At 44.4% G+C, this 17,031-nt stretch overlaps 1 protein-coding gene across 2 annotated transcripts in view; it reads right to left on the bottom strand.

The window, feature by feature from the left end:
- The window catches only part of Atp2a2 (ATPase sarcoplasmic/endoplasmic reticulum Ca2+ transporting 2), a 56,307-nt gene extending 48,936 nt beyond the window's left edge, over positions 1–7,371 (bottom strand). Inside the window, exons 1-3 of one of the 2 annotated variants that reach the window (XR_009226915.1) lie at positions 6,702–7,371; positions 6,038–6,055; positions 5,863–5,945 (exon numbers count right to left, since the gene is read on the bottom strand). Coding sequence is in view for 1 of the 2 variants with exons in the window: in XM_046446156.2 (XP_046302112.1) it covers positions 5,863–5,945; positions 6,038–6,055; positions 6,702–6,819 (219 nt within the window). In the remaining variant the exon portion in view is untranslated. The remainder of the gene's footprint in view (positions 1–5,862; positions 5,946–6,037; positions 6,056–6,701) is intronic. The other variant, XM_046446156.2, reaches the window with a different exon arrangement.
- Between the last annotated feature and the right edge of the window lie 9,660 nt (positions 7,372–17,031).

Raw genomic sequence — 17,031 nt, 5'->3', positions numbered from 1 at the left:
GACCATCACTGAAAAATGGAACTAAAAGGATGTATAATGAACAAAGCAAATTTTAATCCAAGTTAAGGTGTGTTCAACTGTGAACTGGGAGATAAGTCATGATGTTGTGATTCAGTTATCTTAAAGTTGGGATAATAGGCCAAGCTCTAAACAAGACCATAAAAAAGTAAGAGGCGGGGACTGGGGATGTGCCTCAAGCGGTAGCGCGCTGCGCTCGCCTGGCATGTGTGCGGCCCAGGTTCGATGCTCAGCACCACATACAAACAAAGATATTGTGTCCGCCGAGAACTAAAAAAAAATATTTTAAAAAAATTCTCTCAAAAAAAAAAAAAAAAAGAGGTGGGGCTAGCAGTACAGCTCAGTGGTAGAGCTAAGAGTCCCTGAGTTCGATGTCTAGCATCACATCCCCTCAAAAAAGAAAGAATGAGGGGCTGGGGATATAGCCCAGTTGGTAGAGTACTTGCCTCGCATGCACAAGGCCCTGGGTTCAATCCCCAGCACCACACAAACAAAAAAAGGTATATTTGGGCTGGGGTTGTGGCTCAGAGGTAGAACGCTCGCCTAGCATGCGTGGGGCATTGGGTTCAATCCTCAGCACATTAAAAAAATAATAATAAAGATTGTTGTCTATCATTTTAACAATACATATTTTAGCATGCTAGGTCAATTCAAACAATTGAGTTGTCACCACTTTTGCCCAGAAGCTGAAAGCATGCAAGCAGTTGCTTAACATAGAGTTGTGCTTGTGCTTAATACTTGTGTCTATGAATCTTTTTGTAAAATCAAACTCTTGAATTGAAATGAACCAAAATGCTGCTTCTTTTTCATTTTAAAAAGTAGGCATGACTACTTTTTAAGAAAGAATAAAAATAGAATTGTCAGAAGCAAGGTTTGCCTTCATGATGTTTGCTAGATTGTTCCTTCCAAAGAGCTTTCATTTGCTTTGCCTGATGAGAGATAAAACAGAACAAACAAAACAGTAACAGAAATCAGGCAAAATATAGAAAAGAGGGAGCATGTAAATTGTGTTGTTTCATTTAAACACCTTAATATCTTTTATACTTTAGATAGATTATCATTATGGTTGAGGGAACAGACACCCTAGAGACAGACTGCTTGGATTTGAACCCCACCCAGGAAAAAAGAAAAAAAAGATTGTGTCCACCGACAAAAAAAAAAAAAAATTTTTTTTTTTTAAAAGAACGATCATTTTGATCGTTGTATCCTCAAATTTACACTGTGCTTCTGGACATTTAAATGCTTTTTCAATAAATGTAGAATTCACAACAACTTTTTAAAATATTTTATTTTTTTTTAGTTGTACTTGGACACAACACTTTTATTTATTTTTATGTGGTGCTGAGGATCGAACCCAGGGCCTCGCATGTGCTAGGCGAGCGCTCTACCGCTGAGCCACAACCTCAGCCCAGCACATCAACAACTTTTATGAAGAGGAAATGGATGGTGTGGTAGCACAAACATGTAATCCTAGCTACTCAGGAGGCTGAGGAGGAAAATCACAAGTTCAAGACCAGCCTGGGCAACTCAGCAAGTGCATGTCTCAAGATAAAAAAACAAAAAGAGGGTTGGGCATATAGCTTAGTAGTATAGCATACCTGCCCAGCATACTCAAGGTCCTAGGTTCAACACCCAATAACAGTAACACACACACACTAAGAGAATCAAACACTTTTTAAAATGATTTTTATAAAAACGATACAAAGGGTTACCAGTACATGGCGTGCTAATTTTCTGGGGTGGGAAACAAAAATTCTTTCAGACTTAAAACAACAAAAAACAGTAGGGGCTGGGGCTGTAGCTCAATGGCAGAACACTTGCCTAGGCACTGGGTTCAATCCTCAGCACCACATAAAAATAAATAAAATAGGGCATGCTGTCCATCTATAACTACCAAAACAAACAAACAAACAAACAAAAAACCCAAACCAAAAAAACCTATGAAGTAAAACTCATTCTCTTCCAATCTAGATACAAATCTATGTAAAAACCATTCTTCAATGTTCTCAGACTTAGGAATAAATTCTTTTTCCCTAGAATACTTGGCCAGCACGGTGATGCAGCCTATAACCTTAGCAACCAGAGAGGCTGAGTTAGGAAGATTGCAAATTTTGATCCAGCCTTAGAAACTTAGCAAGACCCTGTCATAAAATAACACAAAACAACAATAAAAAATAAAATAACAGAACACAAAATAGTGGTAAAAGCCCCTGGGTTCAATCTCTAGTAGCGCGCATGCGCGCACACACACAAAGTACACCATAAATATAAGCCCCAATTTTTTTAAAAAAAAAATCATCTTCCAAACTGTATTTTAAGAAAAGCTCCAGGGCTGGGGAATATGGCTCAGAGGCAGACCACTTGCACGCATGTATGAGGCTTGGGCTTGGGCCCCAAGCAGGGGTGAGGGGGTGGGGAAGATAGCGGTTAAATAAAATAAAATCAGCAAATTGCCTATGTCATACCATTTTTAAAGAAACAGAACAGGGAAAAAAATAAATTATATAATATAAATACTTCCTGAATATATCATTGAGAAAAACCAAAGCAAACAGATCCCATACATTTTGAAAATGCCAGAGGAACAAAGTCATCTGAGCAATTGTGACCGGGAAAACACACACATCATTAAGGTTAATCTACATAGCTGGGATAGGAATGGGGGCTAAAGGTAGAGAAACCTATGCAAACTGTCACCAAAGAAAGGTGACTTTATATGATTTGGACAGATGTGAGTGAGACCAATATGGCCCAAATATGCAATTTCTCAGGTTTTTTATCGAAGTCACCTTCTTAGAGAATTAGCTGACCACCCTATTTAAAAACTGGTTCTCCCTTATCCAGAGCCCCCATATTTTCCTTTCTCAGCAGTACTACTCTCCAGGTAAGAAACTTTGTCCATTTTGTTCACTGCTGTATCTTCAATGTCTACAGCAGGTACTCAACAGTGAAAAGAGAGGAAGAGGTGGGCAGGCACTCCAGTTCAACAGCCATGTGATGTGTTGTATTTAGGGCAAAGTCGGTAATGCAAGAGGACGGAAACACAAAATGAAATGACAGTTTTGAATGCCAAATTGAGAAATTTCTAATGTTCATATGCAAAGGGGGAAGTAGAGTTAACTTCTTCCAATCAAAAGTGACCTTATTTAAAGAAAAGTAGTTTGGTGAATATTAAAAATTGTTTCAACTGCCGAGCATAATGGCCCATACCCGTAATCCCAGCAGCTCGGGAAGCTGAGGCAGGAATATCGAGAGTTCAAAGCCAGCCTCAGCAACTGCAAGGCACTAAGCAACTCAGTGAGACCCTGTCTCTAAGTAAAATACAAAATAGGGCTGGGGATGTAACTCAGTAGTCGAATGCCCCTGAGTTCAATCTCTGGTACAAAAAAAAAAAAAAAAAGGTTCAACTATCCCTATGGGCCACTTTAATGCAGTTTCCTACTTTCTGCTGCAGCAAAATATTAACTATGGTTAACGGTTTACTACTTAGTTTGATATTTGAAATAAATTACAAATATGCCTTTTAACCTAGCAGGACCTAATGATTTATTATGTATGCTAAACTGAGAAATTTCTACTGAGAACTGACTACTCATTTTCATAAAAGAACTTGAAATATTCTACCATGTTTTTCCTGGTGAGCCAACAAGAAATCAATGACTACAAGATTTTTGTGCTTTTTTTTTTTTTGCAAGATGTAGCTCAGTGGTAGAGCAAGTGGTTTCATACTCAGCACCCACATAAAAATAAATATATAAGGATATTTAAAACAAAAAGAGCTATGACACAGTGCTACCTAAATGCTATTAAAAAAAAAAAAAACCAAGGAACAAAAGGTCAAGTACAATATAGCAGTAGTCCCAACCCCCCATCTCTCTCTCTCTCTCTCACACACACACACACACACACTCAATCAACAAAACCCAGCTTTCTACAGTAATTTCTTGATCAAATAAACTAAAGCAAATTAGGTGAATTCTATAGTAAAACTAATTCCTAAGCACTTTTGCTACTTAGCAATCCATAATATAAAACAAAATAATTCCAAGTAGTTATACCAAAAAGGAACTCAAATTTCAACTCCAAAGCGTAGCTCTACAAGACAATGTCCTATCTTAAAACAAAATTTTAGTATTTTAAAATCCATTTGAAAATGCTCAAACTAAAAAGTCTTAATTACTTCAAACAACAATTAAAAAAACACATCAATTCTACATGCTAACATAAAGTCACTCAAACTGGCCACTGAAGAGACCCTACAAGAAAAACAATGTTTATTGTCACAACAGCGTCATTATTTCCAACACTGCTTCAAGTTAAAATACATACAACAGTTCAGTAAGAGTGTGTTTTATCTTTGGCTTATGCACGCCAGCTATTAACTTGATCACAATGATCTTACTGGACACCAGATTTAACAGCCAAAGCTGAGGTTCTTTAAAAATTATGTGACCAGCACAAATCTACTACCCTCAAATATTTCACTTATTTTGCCCCACGGTAATAAAAATTCAGTACTGAATGGTTTGCTAGGACTCTCAATTTTATTCAATGAAAACCACAGGAAAGATTCTTTGGGACTGAATTATTAATGCCTACACACCACTTGGCTAACATATTAAAGTCTCATGGCAGAATTTATGTACACAATTACTCCAAAGATCACTTCTCACTGCCACTATCTACCTTAAAAAAAAAAAGGGGGGGGGGGTTAAAAAATTAATCCTTTCCTCATTTGAACTAAATAAATGAACAAAAAAAACGCCCACTGCTTTATTCAGTTCTCAAGTCAGTACTTCATGGTATGGTTGTCATAAATGCTGAGGAAGATCCCTAGGACTTGTGCACGTATAAATACACAAAAATGAAACCTTGAAGCAGTGTCAGTTTTGCAAAGCCTGAAAGTATTGCACTGGGTAATTTTCACTTCCCAGCACTTTTTTTTTTTTAAAGAATAAAGTATTTTTAAGAACAAAAGTCATCTCATGCCATCAGGATTAGGAACATGTGTCTTCTCGTGACCATTTTTAGGAAAACTACCAAGTCTACGGTCCCCCCCCCAAAAAAATGCAATATAAAATACTGAACAGAAAAAAATTTAATAACCTAGATAAATCCTTGCCACTTCCATCACCTTTTTTCTGCTGTAGTTCTTTGCATTTCACCAGTTTCTTAGCAACTATACAGAACTCAGGCAAGCCACACAGAAGAGAAAAAACACACTATACTGAGTTTTTTCCTTTTAAGATTTAGAACTGTACTGAACCTTGTTATCTCAACCTAGGAATCACTCAAGACGGGGGTCCAATTTAGATAAATACAGCACCCTGAAGGTCAGTGACCAAATTTGGTCAACAGTGGTGCCATCATTGCCGTCATCATTCTTGTCACTGTCAAGAACAACTGTCACCTTGCCACTACCAGGAAGGGAAAGCAACTGGAATATTCCTTTTGTTAAGTTCTATTTACAGCCTACAAAGAGTCCAACATCATCTTAGTATGATCTTACAACATGATAAACAAATTGAACAAAAAAAAAGGCCTGACAATGAAAAACTTTTTGTTACTTAAAGCTGATAAGCCCTAAGACTTTGTAAAGACCCTATGGGTTTGGCAATAATTTCTCCCCACACTGTAAATGTCAGGCATCAATTTTCCAAATATGATTAGCTTCAAGTGTTTTGTTTAGAAGTAAGAATATCTAGGTTATTTTGTTTTTAAATATGGAAACACAGCTTAATTCTACAAATGATTTTACCTAATAGACATAATTTGTTTTCTAGTTTACCTAATGGAATATTTTCAGTTTTCAGGGAGCAGAGAAAATAATTTTTTCATACTCACAAAAGATATACATGCTGCCAGTAACAATATTCTAACTAGTAAGTCTTCAAACTGCTCAATCACAAGTTCCAGCAAGGTTTTTCCTGTTAGAAACAAACATATTTGTCATAACTGTCATTTTAAAAATCAGTGCGCGCGCGAGCACACACACAAATAACACATTAAGATTACTCACCTTCTTCGGCCGGCAACTCTGTAGAATGTAGAAATTCACCAAGCAACGTGTCGAGAGAAAAAACAAATTAGCGCTCTTTCTAAAAAGAATTGCTAAAATTTTAAGCATCAACGTCTCTGGAAAACGGACCTAGCAATCACCCTCCCCAATAAAGCACTCCAAAATGATACCCCAGGAAAATATGCAGAACTTGTCATCAATGGCCTTAGGTCTGGCTCGTAAAATCATTCAGAGCTCCTGAGATAAGGAGCCATTTCAGCTAGGTCATCACTTCTGCCAGATGTGTAACTTTGGGTAGCATAAGAACCATCAGAGAGCTTCTCAACTACACCGACGCCTCAAAAATTGGCAGGGGACAAGAAAATGCCTCGCAGGGCTCAACCCGACTGCAAGAGGCGCGTCCTTCCCTCCCTCCACCAGAGCCAGCTGCTGGCGACCAGAGGCTGCCGAGCAGTCTGCGCGCGGGGAAGGTCAAGGGCTAGAGACCCTGGAGGTCGACGCGAGGCCCGGCCCCTGCCCACAGCTGCTCTCCCGCGGGGCCAGCGCGGGCAGCCCGCAGTCGTCCGCGGGCGCGGAGCCGAGACCCACGAGGTGGAGCCGGGTCAGCCATCTTCCCGGCTCTCGGGCCCGCGCCGTTCCGGCAGCCGAGGTGCCGGGTACCTACCGTTGGAGCCCCATCTCTCCTTGAGCTTCTTGACCTGCTCCAGACTCAGCCCCGTGCTCTCGTTGACGCCGAAATGACCCAGCACCTCCTCCACCGTCTTTGTGTGCGCGTTCTCCATGGCTGCGGGGGCCCGGCCGGCCTTGCCTCCTGTCCCCGCGGCCTCCTCGCCTCCGCCTCGCACTCGGGCCGCGGGCTCGTGCCACCCAGAGCGCCCAGGAGCGGACTGCCTCTCCCCTCCTCCTCCTCCTCGGGCCGCTTCCGCCTCGCCGGGCGCTGAATCACCCCGAGCCCCCTCCCCCAGACAACCGCCCCTCTCGCGGGGGGCCCTCTCCGGCACCCGCCCCGGACCTCGCCGGGCGAGTGGGGGGCTCCCGACGCTCCCTCTCCTAGTCAGAAGGAAGGGCCTCCTTGGCCCTCAGCCGCACGCAGGGGGTGCAGGCCGCGGCCCCGAGCCCCCTCCCCGCTTTGCCGAGTGTCTCGCGGCACCGCCCGGGCCGGAGGAGGGGGCGCCCGGCCGACCCTTCGGGGCGGAATGGAGCGCGGGAGGCGAGCCTGTGGAGAGATGCGCGGCGCGCTCGCGCGGGCCCCTCAACTCCGCACCCCGACAGCAGCGGAGGAAACTGCGGCGGAGGAGAAGGAGGTGGCGTCGGGGACGGCTCCGCGGCGGCTGCTCTAATAGCATTTATCGGCCGCTGCCTCCCCTCTCGCCGCCGCCGCGGCATGTGGACGCCGCTCATTGGCCAAGAGCGCCCAGCGCGGCGCGGGCGGCGCAGCTCCGCCCCCTTCCCGTGGCTTCCCCCCCCTCCTGCGCGCCCACGCCGCCGCGCAGGCCCCGCCCCCTACCGCTCGCCGCCCCCAGGAACCCGGATCGAGGCCGCGCGCCGCGGCCGCGGCCGCCTATTGCCCACTGTGGCCAGGGGCTTGCGAAGGGGAAGAGTGGTCTTCCTCTGCTAGGGTGGTCCCCGGGTTCCGTCAATCTGCAGACGGGGTGTAAGGGTACGGGGTGGGTTCACTGGACCCACCGCCCCGAGAGAACTGGCTGGCCCGAGGGTGGCTGGGAAGGCGAGGGAACGCAGTCCACGCCGGGCGTCCCCGAAGCGCGCCCGGGCCGGTGTCCTTGGCTCGTCTTCTCGCCCTCGGCAGCCTGGGCCGCGCTCTCCGCATCCTAATCTGCCTCTTTCAGAACCCCCCTCACAATCCAAGGGGAGGAATTCCGCAGTTCCCTTCCCACACAGCCAACATCCCTCATCCGTCGCCTCGGGAACACCTCATCCCACACCCCAGCCGAGAGCTCCATCGCACGCCAACACCAGCCCTTCCTTCCCCTGCGGATTCTGTGCCCTGACTGAGGGAACCCCACTCTGGGGGAGGAGGTTTTATTTCATTTTTCATAGCCAACACTGCCTTTGATACTTGTCTGCATCAAACTCACAGGTTATGCTATTGTAGCAGCTAGACTGGTGCTAGAAGGTGCTTGGCTCTGGCGTTAAGATGAAGGCTCTTTTCAGTAAAAGAGGTTTCCCCCTTCCTCCATTGGGAGAAAAAGACCCTTTAATCCAAAACCTATTCATGAGCCACCAATAATTTGCTCCATTGGGAAAGTCTGTACAAAGCCTAAGTCACAGCAAGATAAAAGGAATTTTGCCAATGTAAGGAAACCATACTTAACAAGAAATCATGGTTAACCGAGGAAAGGAACTTTGCATTGAACTCGTGAACATTTTTCTTTCTCAGAGAGGAGCAGCTTTGTGAAGAGAATAGGTTGCAGAATAAAGCATTTAGTGCACTTGTGTGTTTAGCAATAGGGCACCATCTACATGAACAAAAACCCACCTTAGTTGTCCCACATGGCTCAGCCTCAGGGCCTCAGATAGATTCCTTCAGCAGATGCAAATCACAGTGCATTACCCAGCTGAAAAAAGCAGGCACGTCATTTCATTTAATTATTTCCGAGGAGTGGAGGCTGGCATGCAGTTTTGATTGATACTTGGAAAAGGACCAACAAAACCCTACACGAAACAAACAAAATTCTAGTGTATAGCAATGCGCTCCCTAGGACAAGTAAGGTAGAAACTGGTTAGGTCACAGCCTCTTCAGGAAGGGCAAGTGACTGCGTGGTGGGGGTGTGGTAATGGAGGGCTGCTGGTTCCTCTGAGACTAGCTCTGCACCATTACTTACCAGTTCTTCTAGACCTCATTTCTTTCAACACCGACAGAAATATTTGCAGGCAGAAGGACTGTTACCTCTCTCAGCCTAGAGAATATTTTAAGCCTTGGATCTCTATTCTGTGACCCCCATCTCTGCTTGGGATTGTAAATGCTTCTGGCACCATTCTGGAGGGGTTCCTGACTTCCACCTTTGTGTAGAATGCTCTTCCCTCAGTCTTCCATACCGCCTTCCAGTTTATCATTCCAATCTCAGTTTACAAGTCCACTCCTCAGAGATGCCTTTGACAGCTATCTAAAATGTCTACCCTCCCCATATCACATTATTCAGGTTTTTTTTTCTTCCACAGCTTTTATCTCTGATACTGTACTTTCTGTTTACTGTTTGCCTCCTAGCATCTCGTGGAACATCAGGATACAAGCTCTGTGAGAACAGAATTTGTCTACCTTGTCCATCCTCGGTACACAGCAGTCCCTAGTATATGCTCATCATTTATTGAATGCCTGCTGTTGGAATGAATGAGACTCCTGCCACCTCCAATCCATAGCAACTTGCAAAGGAGGGTTTGTTGAACTCAAATTCATTGATTTCCATTTGTGGAAGGGGCGGGGGACTGGAGGGCCTCTGAACTACTTACCCCATGAGAATGGCTGTGAAGGTTAGTCAGGTTTAAAGAGATGAAACAAGATTAGATTGCATTATAGGTTTCTCAGGGATGGAAAAGGTATTCATCCACATTGATACTATTAGCATATTCCGTCACTCTCCTAGACTATTCTTTGCAAGCTTTTTGTTTACTGGAATCTGGGATACTCCCTTAAACTGAAACAGTGTAATTTTAGCCCATGATTGGTCCCATGTACATTATCATACCAATTATGACTTTAGTTCCTCAACCTGTTGGCATCTCTGAAACGTGTTATATATAGGTTATTTACCAAAATTGATCATAAACCCAGCCCCCCAAAGGCAGAAATATCTAGTTTCTCTTATGTAGAAATAAGCTTGTTTCCAGTTTATTTAATGCATGGTGTTATACTTGCTTCTTGTCAACAAGCTGGGGCTAGAGCTTAGCAGTTGAGCGCTTGCCTTGCATGCATGAGGCACTGGGTTCGATCCTCAGCACCACATAAAACTACTAAGAAAAAAAAAGACTATTTTTCAGCAAAGATTGCATCCATATTCAATCAATTTAGGACAGGGAAAGAAAAAGAAGAAAACTGTGATTCAGAAAGATGAATGGTCTTGATCAAAGAACTTCAAAGGTATTAATAAAAGAGAACATTAGCTGGTAAAAGGCAGGTTGGTTTTAAAAGCTAGTCAGAAAAAAAAAAAAAGCTAGTCAGACAGAAAAGGCCAGTAGAAAGAGTGACTTACAAGAGGCCCCAGACAACGTCCCAACCCTCTACAGCCCTCCTGTAAAGAGATGGAGATTGCAAAAGGTAGTCTGTTCCATATTTGGACAGCTCTAATCATTAAAGCAGTCTAATTTGCGGCTGACTCCATCTCCCTCTAGCTAACTTCTTTACAGTGGTTCTTGTTTAGCCCTCTGAAACTACTCTGAACAAGTTTAATCCCTCTTCTGTGTGAGATTCCTTTGAGTAATTCAAGATATCTATTTCACTTAAAAGCCTCTTTTCCTAACTAAAAAGAGCAACTCGGCCCTGGGCTGTCTTCCTAAACTGCAAGTGTGCATCCCCTGGTCTTTGTCTCCAGTTCAGGAGATCATGTCCAAGACTGAACACAAAAGTCCAGGCATGGTCTTGCAGTGAAGTTTCCACTGCCCACCTTTGTTCTGGGTCCTTTCCCTTACACAATGTTGATTTGTGTAACAACCAACTTAAATAGAGTCCTTTACATACAAACTGTAATCATGTCAAATCTGCTTATCTTGTACAGGCACTGTTGGTTGCTTTAACCCAGATATTGAACTCAGACTATAATAGAATGTTCTCATGCTCATTTTGGCCTGTTCTGGCCTTTTGGAGTCTTCAACTTCAAGCAGTGTTTTAGTTTACACATCCAAGATTTGCATTACACACAAATTTGATAAACACGATTCCTATGTCTCTATCTAGACATTCATTCCAGATTGAAAATAACCAATCAGGGGCTGGGTTGTGGCTCAGCAGTAGAGCACTTACCTAGCACGAGCGAGGCCCTGGGTTCAATCCTCAGCACCATGTAAATAAAATAAAGATATTGTGTCCAACTACAACTAAAAAATAAATATTAAAAAAAGAAAATAATCAATCAACTGGACTTAAGTGTTCAATTGTTATAAAATCATCTTGACCACAGATCCCAAAGTCAGAAGAGCAAAAATCTTAAAAGGCTCTCTGCTTCCTTATCCCCACAATGTTTTGTTACCCAGTGCAGGAACGCTTCCTTTGGTTGACCATCTAAGGTAGTTGGCTTGATTCAAGGTCATGTTATATAAGCATGGAGTCCATGGAGTCGATGGTTCTCTACTTTATCCATTAGAACTTAATAAAAGGACAAACCTCTGGATACCTTATCTACCATAGTCTCCAGACCCCCATTCTGGGGATTTTCCTCGTGGAAATGTGTTCTCTTTGGCGCAGTTTGTGTTACTGAACACATACTAGCACCTTGTGATCACCACTGTTTCTATGTACCCACAAACTTAACATCTAAGAATCTGCCAAACTCAACAGGAAGTTTTTTTCCAGAATTTCCCTCCTTTCTTTCACCCGCCCCCCCCCCAATTTGGGTCCCTACATTAATAGGCATCCTTTCTATGAATGTTCAAAATTCTCTTAGCTGATGCTTATATGAAAAAGGACTTACTGGGAGTAGTAGACTGCAACCTCACAGCAGCTTGATCATGTGCTCAGAGTCACTGAGAATCTACAACTTTTGACTCTGCCCCTCCAGGTGGAGGCAATATAAGGCTCCAGGCTTCTCCAGTTTACAATTTACTGGTTTAGCAATTCTAATGTAGAGAAAGACCTCAGATTTCCTCTGGGTCCTTTGGCCACCCCTGGAAGCTCCATCTGATTTGTATGACCCAGAAAAGGGAAAGTGATTCCCTAAAACAGTGGTGGAGGCCTCAGCATCACCAGGAGGGCATGAGGAACAGATTGGTGGGATCTGCCTCTGAATTCTCATTTGGTAGGTCAAGGGTGGGCATGAGATTTTGCATCTGTAACAAGTTGCCAGGTGATATGGATGCTGCTGGTTCAGGCCCCACCCACACCCTGGCAAACAAGGCCTCACAGGAAAATCCTGTTGCTGAAAATGTTGGGCCTGCAAATGTTAGGGCTATAAAAGTAAGTAAATAAATAAATAAATAAACGCTTCACTGAGAAAATGTAAAGATCTAACTGCTTTGGAGGAAGCCAACATAACCAGCACAGCACTGTGGACACCTGTTTAGAGATGCCCTGGATTCTTCCATTGCAATTGGCCTTTGTATCCGCCATACATTCACCATAATCACCCCCCCCCATTCCTAAGCTCCTGGCACAGTGAACCATTATCTGTTCCTCTGCTCAGGCTGTTTCTTCAGCTTGTATCTGTTTGGTGAACCCCCATCATCCTTCAAGATGAAGCCTTCCCTGATTGTGGCCTTTCCAGCACTTCCATCCTCATCACCCCAGAAACTAGGGGCTTCTGGGTCTCGCATGGCACTTTACATAGTACTCACTTCCAGGATGAGAACTCAGGTCTTTCTTCTACTTCTCTGGCTGCTCCCTTCCAACCTTCTTCTCTTAGGCCTCCCCTTTACATGTGGGGTGTCCCAGGGTGTAGGACTTGGCAGTCTTCCCTGTCTACACTCTTTTCTTACAACCATTGCTTTAAACCCTGCATAAATACTGTTGGCATACACATTTCCACATCCAGACTCATACCCAATGGCCAACCTGATGTCTCCACTTGACTAGACCATGGACTACCCTGTGTGAGTGACAAGGAAGAGACAGTGGATGGTACCTTCCCTCTAAGAAGTGATGCATGAGTAATATAGAGCCACTTGAATATCTAGGGTCAAGAGCAGCAGCATTTGGGGCAAAAGGAATAGCAAATGGGTAAACACACATGTAATAAATACGATTTCCTTTTTTCATAGCATTTTTTTCTTCCACAAGATTATAAACCCCAGGAGAACAGGAATCGTGTGTACTTAGGAGACAATAAAACATGACTGATGAGTGCATGATAATTATTTGCACTGAGGGCCACTAGTCCTTCCCTCATTTGTGTTCCCAGCACCTAGCACAGTGCCAGGCATGTAGCAGGCAGGCAATGAATATCTACCAAAGTAACTAAGGAAGCACTTTACTTTCTTTGCAATCACTAAAAAAAAAAAAAAAATTACCATCTTAAAAAGAAAAACATAAAAAATAAAAGAAGAAAGAAACCTATATAGCAGTGCCAAAGTACTGTGAAATGGTTTTCAAGACCGTAGCTCCCCGATGGGATAATGTAGTTTAAATATAGCAGCTATTTTCCCCTCCAGTCGGTTTGTTCTTTGATTTTTTTGTGGAAACATTTAAAAAGTTTTTCTTCACTGCTCGGCTTCCTCACCCACCTCCCCAAGGTGCTTAGACCTTAAACAGTGAAATGCTTAAAATGCAGAGATGACATGGCCTCCTGAGCTTGGTAGGAAAATGAGTGATTAAATGCCATCTCCATTTGAAATGAGCCTTTCTGATCTCTCTCCCTGCCCAGCCCGGTGCCAGGCGCTGCTCCCCCTGGAAGCAGCAGTGAGCAGGTAGAGTTTCAGTCTGGCAGGAACCCAAGGATGGAGCAGGCAGCGGATAGGGTTGCGGTGGACAAATTCCTAGAACGGGACCTTTGTTCCCAAGGCTGACCAGCTCGATCCCTTGATGTACCATAATAGAAAAGGTGGGGGGCAGTGGTGGAGGCATGTTTACATCGCCTATTGTGATCCGGCTGCAGCTACCTGATAGTTCCCAAAAGGTCCCAGGAGACTGGCTGCCCTCCTAAGTCACCTTGTGATTCTCTCCCCATTTCGGTGAGGGGGAAGGAGGGGAACACTGTGTATCCTGAGAAGTGTGTCTGACATGCTTGATCCGTTCCATCTGGGCGGATGCATCATGAGCCCCATCTGGCTCCGGCAGTTTGCCTTGGCTGAGGGGCGGTGGCTCCCAGCACACTCTCCCTGCCTGCTTCAGCCCTCTCCAGCTCGATGGTCCTTCACCATTCCCTGAAGGCAGTAGACCCCAGGTTTCCTCAGCTGCAAGATTTACCCTTACCCCCAGCCCTTGCCTTCTTTTCTGTAACCCCCTTGGCTCCTTCTCCCAGCGTGCTCCTCTTGATCCACAGCCCTCTGCAGACGTGGGTTGACTGGAAATCCTCTGCAGGCACAGGCCCTTGGGATAGTCCTGTTCTTTCACCTGATCTTCTTACACCACCCAGAGCAGGTCCTGATTGGGAGACAGATCCACCTATTCTAAGGTCCTGTCCGACATCTCACAAGCTGGAGTCCAGAGACACAAGACACCTGTTCCCCTTCTCTTAGTTATTTCCTGTCTCAAATGGTGACCCATGGCCTCTTGTTTGGCCTTCCAGTTTAAACATATAAATCTTCTCAGGTGGGTCCAATCTGCATTGATGGGGGATGGGTGGAGCACCAGAAAGCAGAGGCTTGGCTGGAGCTGTTTGCAAACATTAGACGTTTCTCTTCCATGACTCATCAGAGGAGAGCAGAGTCCTCCCTCTTCCTGGAATGCAGCAAATTCACGGTCAACTCCTACCCCCACCCTCACCCCCAAAATTAAACAACCCACACATACAGTTTTGGCCTCCAAAGTCAGATTCCCCCCAAAAGTCTGACATGGCAGTGGCGGGGGAGCAGTGCAATATGAGGCCATATGAGCCAGTGACAGGATTGATTCTCTGACCTGGGGGTCGGGGGGTTGCAATCACAGCACAGTATTCACAAACATGTATTGGTATGAGGGGTCCTCTCCAGAAAACTGCCTTGTCTCCCCTTACTTGTCCCCAAACCTTTTTACTTAACAGCTTCCCAATATAAAACCTGAGATAGACAATCTTTGGAACATTCCAACAAAGCTTGATTTTAATGATATGTAAAAGTTCCATGGGAAAAAAATAAGGCTAATTCAGATAAAAAGGAAGAGACAAAAAGGAAGACATAAGATAACAGACCTGTATTTACCATGCATGCAGCGTGCTCAGGGCTCGGATGCTGTCTCATTCCATCCTTGGGACAAGCCTGTCTGGTAGGTATCATTATCATTCTTATTTTTTTCCAGATACTAAAAACTGATTCTCAGGTTGTCATTTGCTGTAGTTATACAATTAGAAATTACTATTCGATACACGTTCTTGGGAATAGAAGTTTATTTGTCTGAAGAAGAATTAGTTTGGATCCCTTCCTCATATCGTGAAATGCAATAAATTTCATATGGGAATAAGCCCTAAGCATGAGGGGAAAAATATGTAAAACAATTAAAAGAAGCAACAAAAGCATATTGGGCCCTGGTGTGGTGGTGCTCACCTGTTAACCCAGGCAGAGGCAACGGATTTCAAGTTTAAGGCCAGCCTGGGTAACTGAGCAAAACCCTGCCTCAAGATGAAAAATAAAAAGGTCTGGGGCTGCAGCCCAGTGATAAAGCACCGGGGTTAATCCCCAGGACCTCAAGAAAACAAAGAAACACAAAAGCATATAGGTGTGGAGGGAGATGAAGTTCAAAGCACTTCAGATATGGAAACACTTTAAATTTGCCTAATAAAATATCACAAAACAAAGGGAAGGATTATATGGGGAAGACATTAGATGACTTCTGAAAAGCCTTTCCAACCTAGGAGTCTGGCTCTGGGACTGTGCAAAAGCCTTCAGACAGATACACATATAGCTTTTAATCGTAGCAGATAACAGTTTAATTTCCTGATCCCAGATCTCTGCCTTCTCCCAGAGATGGCCAGGGGAGAGAGCCTTCTGAGTCCTGCTTAAATGCAGCCCCTTGTCCAGGGTGGGGCAGGACCAGCTGTTCCCTGACAGCACATGGAGCTGGGAAAGAAGCAAGGCAGAGTCACATCCCCAGCAAACCGCACAAGGCAGCTTCTGCCAGCAGAATGCAGGGACCTGATCTGGAATTCTGCCAGGCCAATGGGATTAACTTCCCAAGTGCTGGCCAAAAAGGGCCCCAGGATTTTTATTTTTATTCGTTTTCCATTACAACTGCACAGCAACGCAAACAAGGCCCAAAACAAGGTGAGCCGCAGCCAAGAATCATTTTCCTTCGTGGGGTGCCGTCTCAATGCCCCACATCTTGCTGACCTCATCTCACACAAGTTAAAGTGGAGAGTTTGATTACCTATTCCCCAAGCTACGACAACGGGAGTAAGGCATTGCAACTGTCCAGTTAAAGCAGTATACACGCAGAAAGGGAAATAAAGCAAGGCAGACACGGAGCCCATTGTGCCAAGGAATAATGACTTGATGAGAGGTTGGTAGCAATACAAGAGAAGATATGCTTAGTTCCTTGATCCCTCAAGATCAGGGGCCCAGAGCACAGGGATTGGAAGAAATCTGACTTCAGGCAACTAAATGTCAATTAAAAAGAAAGTGGGATGGGAAGGGAAGGAAAGGGCTTAGTGCATTAGCTAATGAGACTCAGGCTTTAGGCTTGATGAGTCTCCTCAGCAAGGACTCCCCTACACGGACAGAGATTTTTATTTTGTGATTTTCCTTGTTCTTCCAGCTGCCAGATTCAGTATTATCAGAGGTTTTCAAAACATCACCTTTTGGAGATTATGGGGAAGCAGATTCAGAGACTGGCATCAGTAGGTAGTGACTACGATTTTTGGCAAGCCCTTGTCCCCACTTCCTCACTCATTGGAAGCGGATAGTAGACTCTGTCTCATGTCTTCGTGAGGTTAGATGAGAACCTGCATGTGAGGGGCTCAGCATGTGCCTGGAGTAGAGAGGTCTTTGTGCCATGCTGACTTTCAGGCTAGTTAACCAGCATATCCATTAACATTATAGAGACTCCTTAGACTCCCTATTCTTTGCTCTCTCTTTTTTTTTTTCTTTTGTGGTGCTGGGGATTGAACCCAGGGCCTTGTGCATGTAAGGCAAGCACTATACCAACTGAGCCGTATCCCCAGCCCCCCCCCCTTTTTTTAGAGACATTTCAGTCATAGAAA

This window comes from Marmota monax, unplaced genomic scaffold (genome assembly GCF_021218885.2).
Source record: "Marmota monax isolate L192 unplaced genomic scaffold, Marmota_monax_Labrador192_F-V1.1 WCK01_AAM20220418_F8-fsc00092, whole genome shotgun sequence".
NCBI classification, from domain to species: domain Eukaryota; kingdom Metazoa; phylum Chordata; class Mammalia; order Rodentia; family Sciuridae; genus Marmota; species Marmota monax.
The sequence above is the reverse complement of the archived record's forward strand: the minus strand, read 5'-3'. Positions and strand labels throughout refer to the sequence as shown.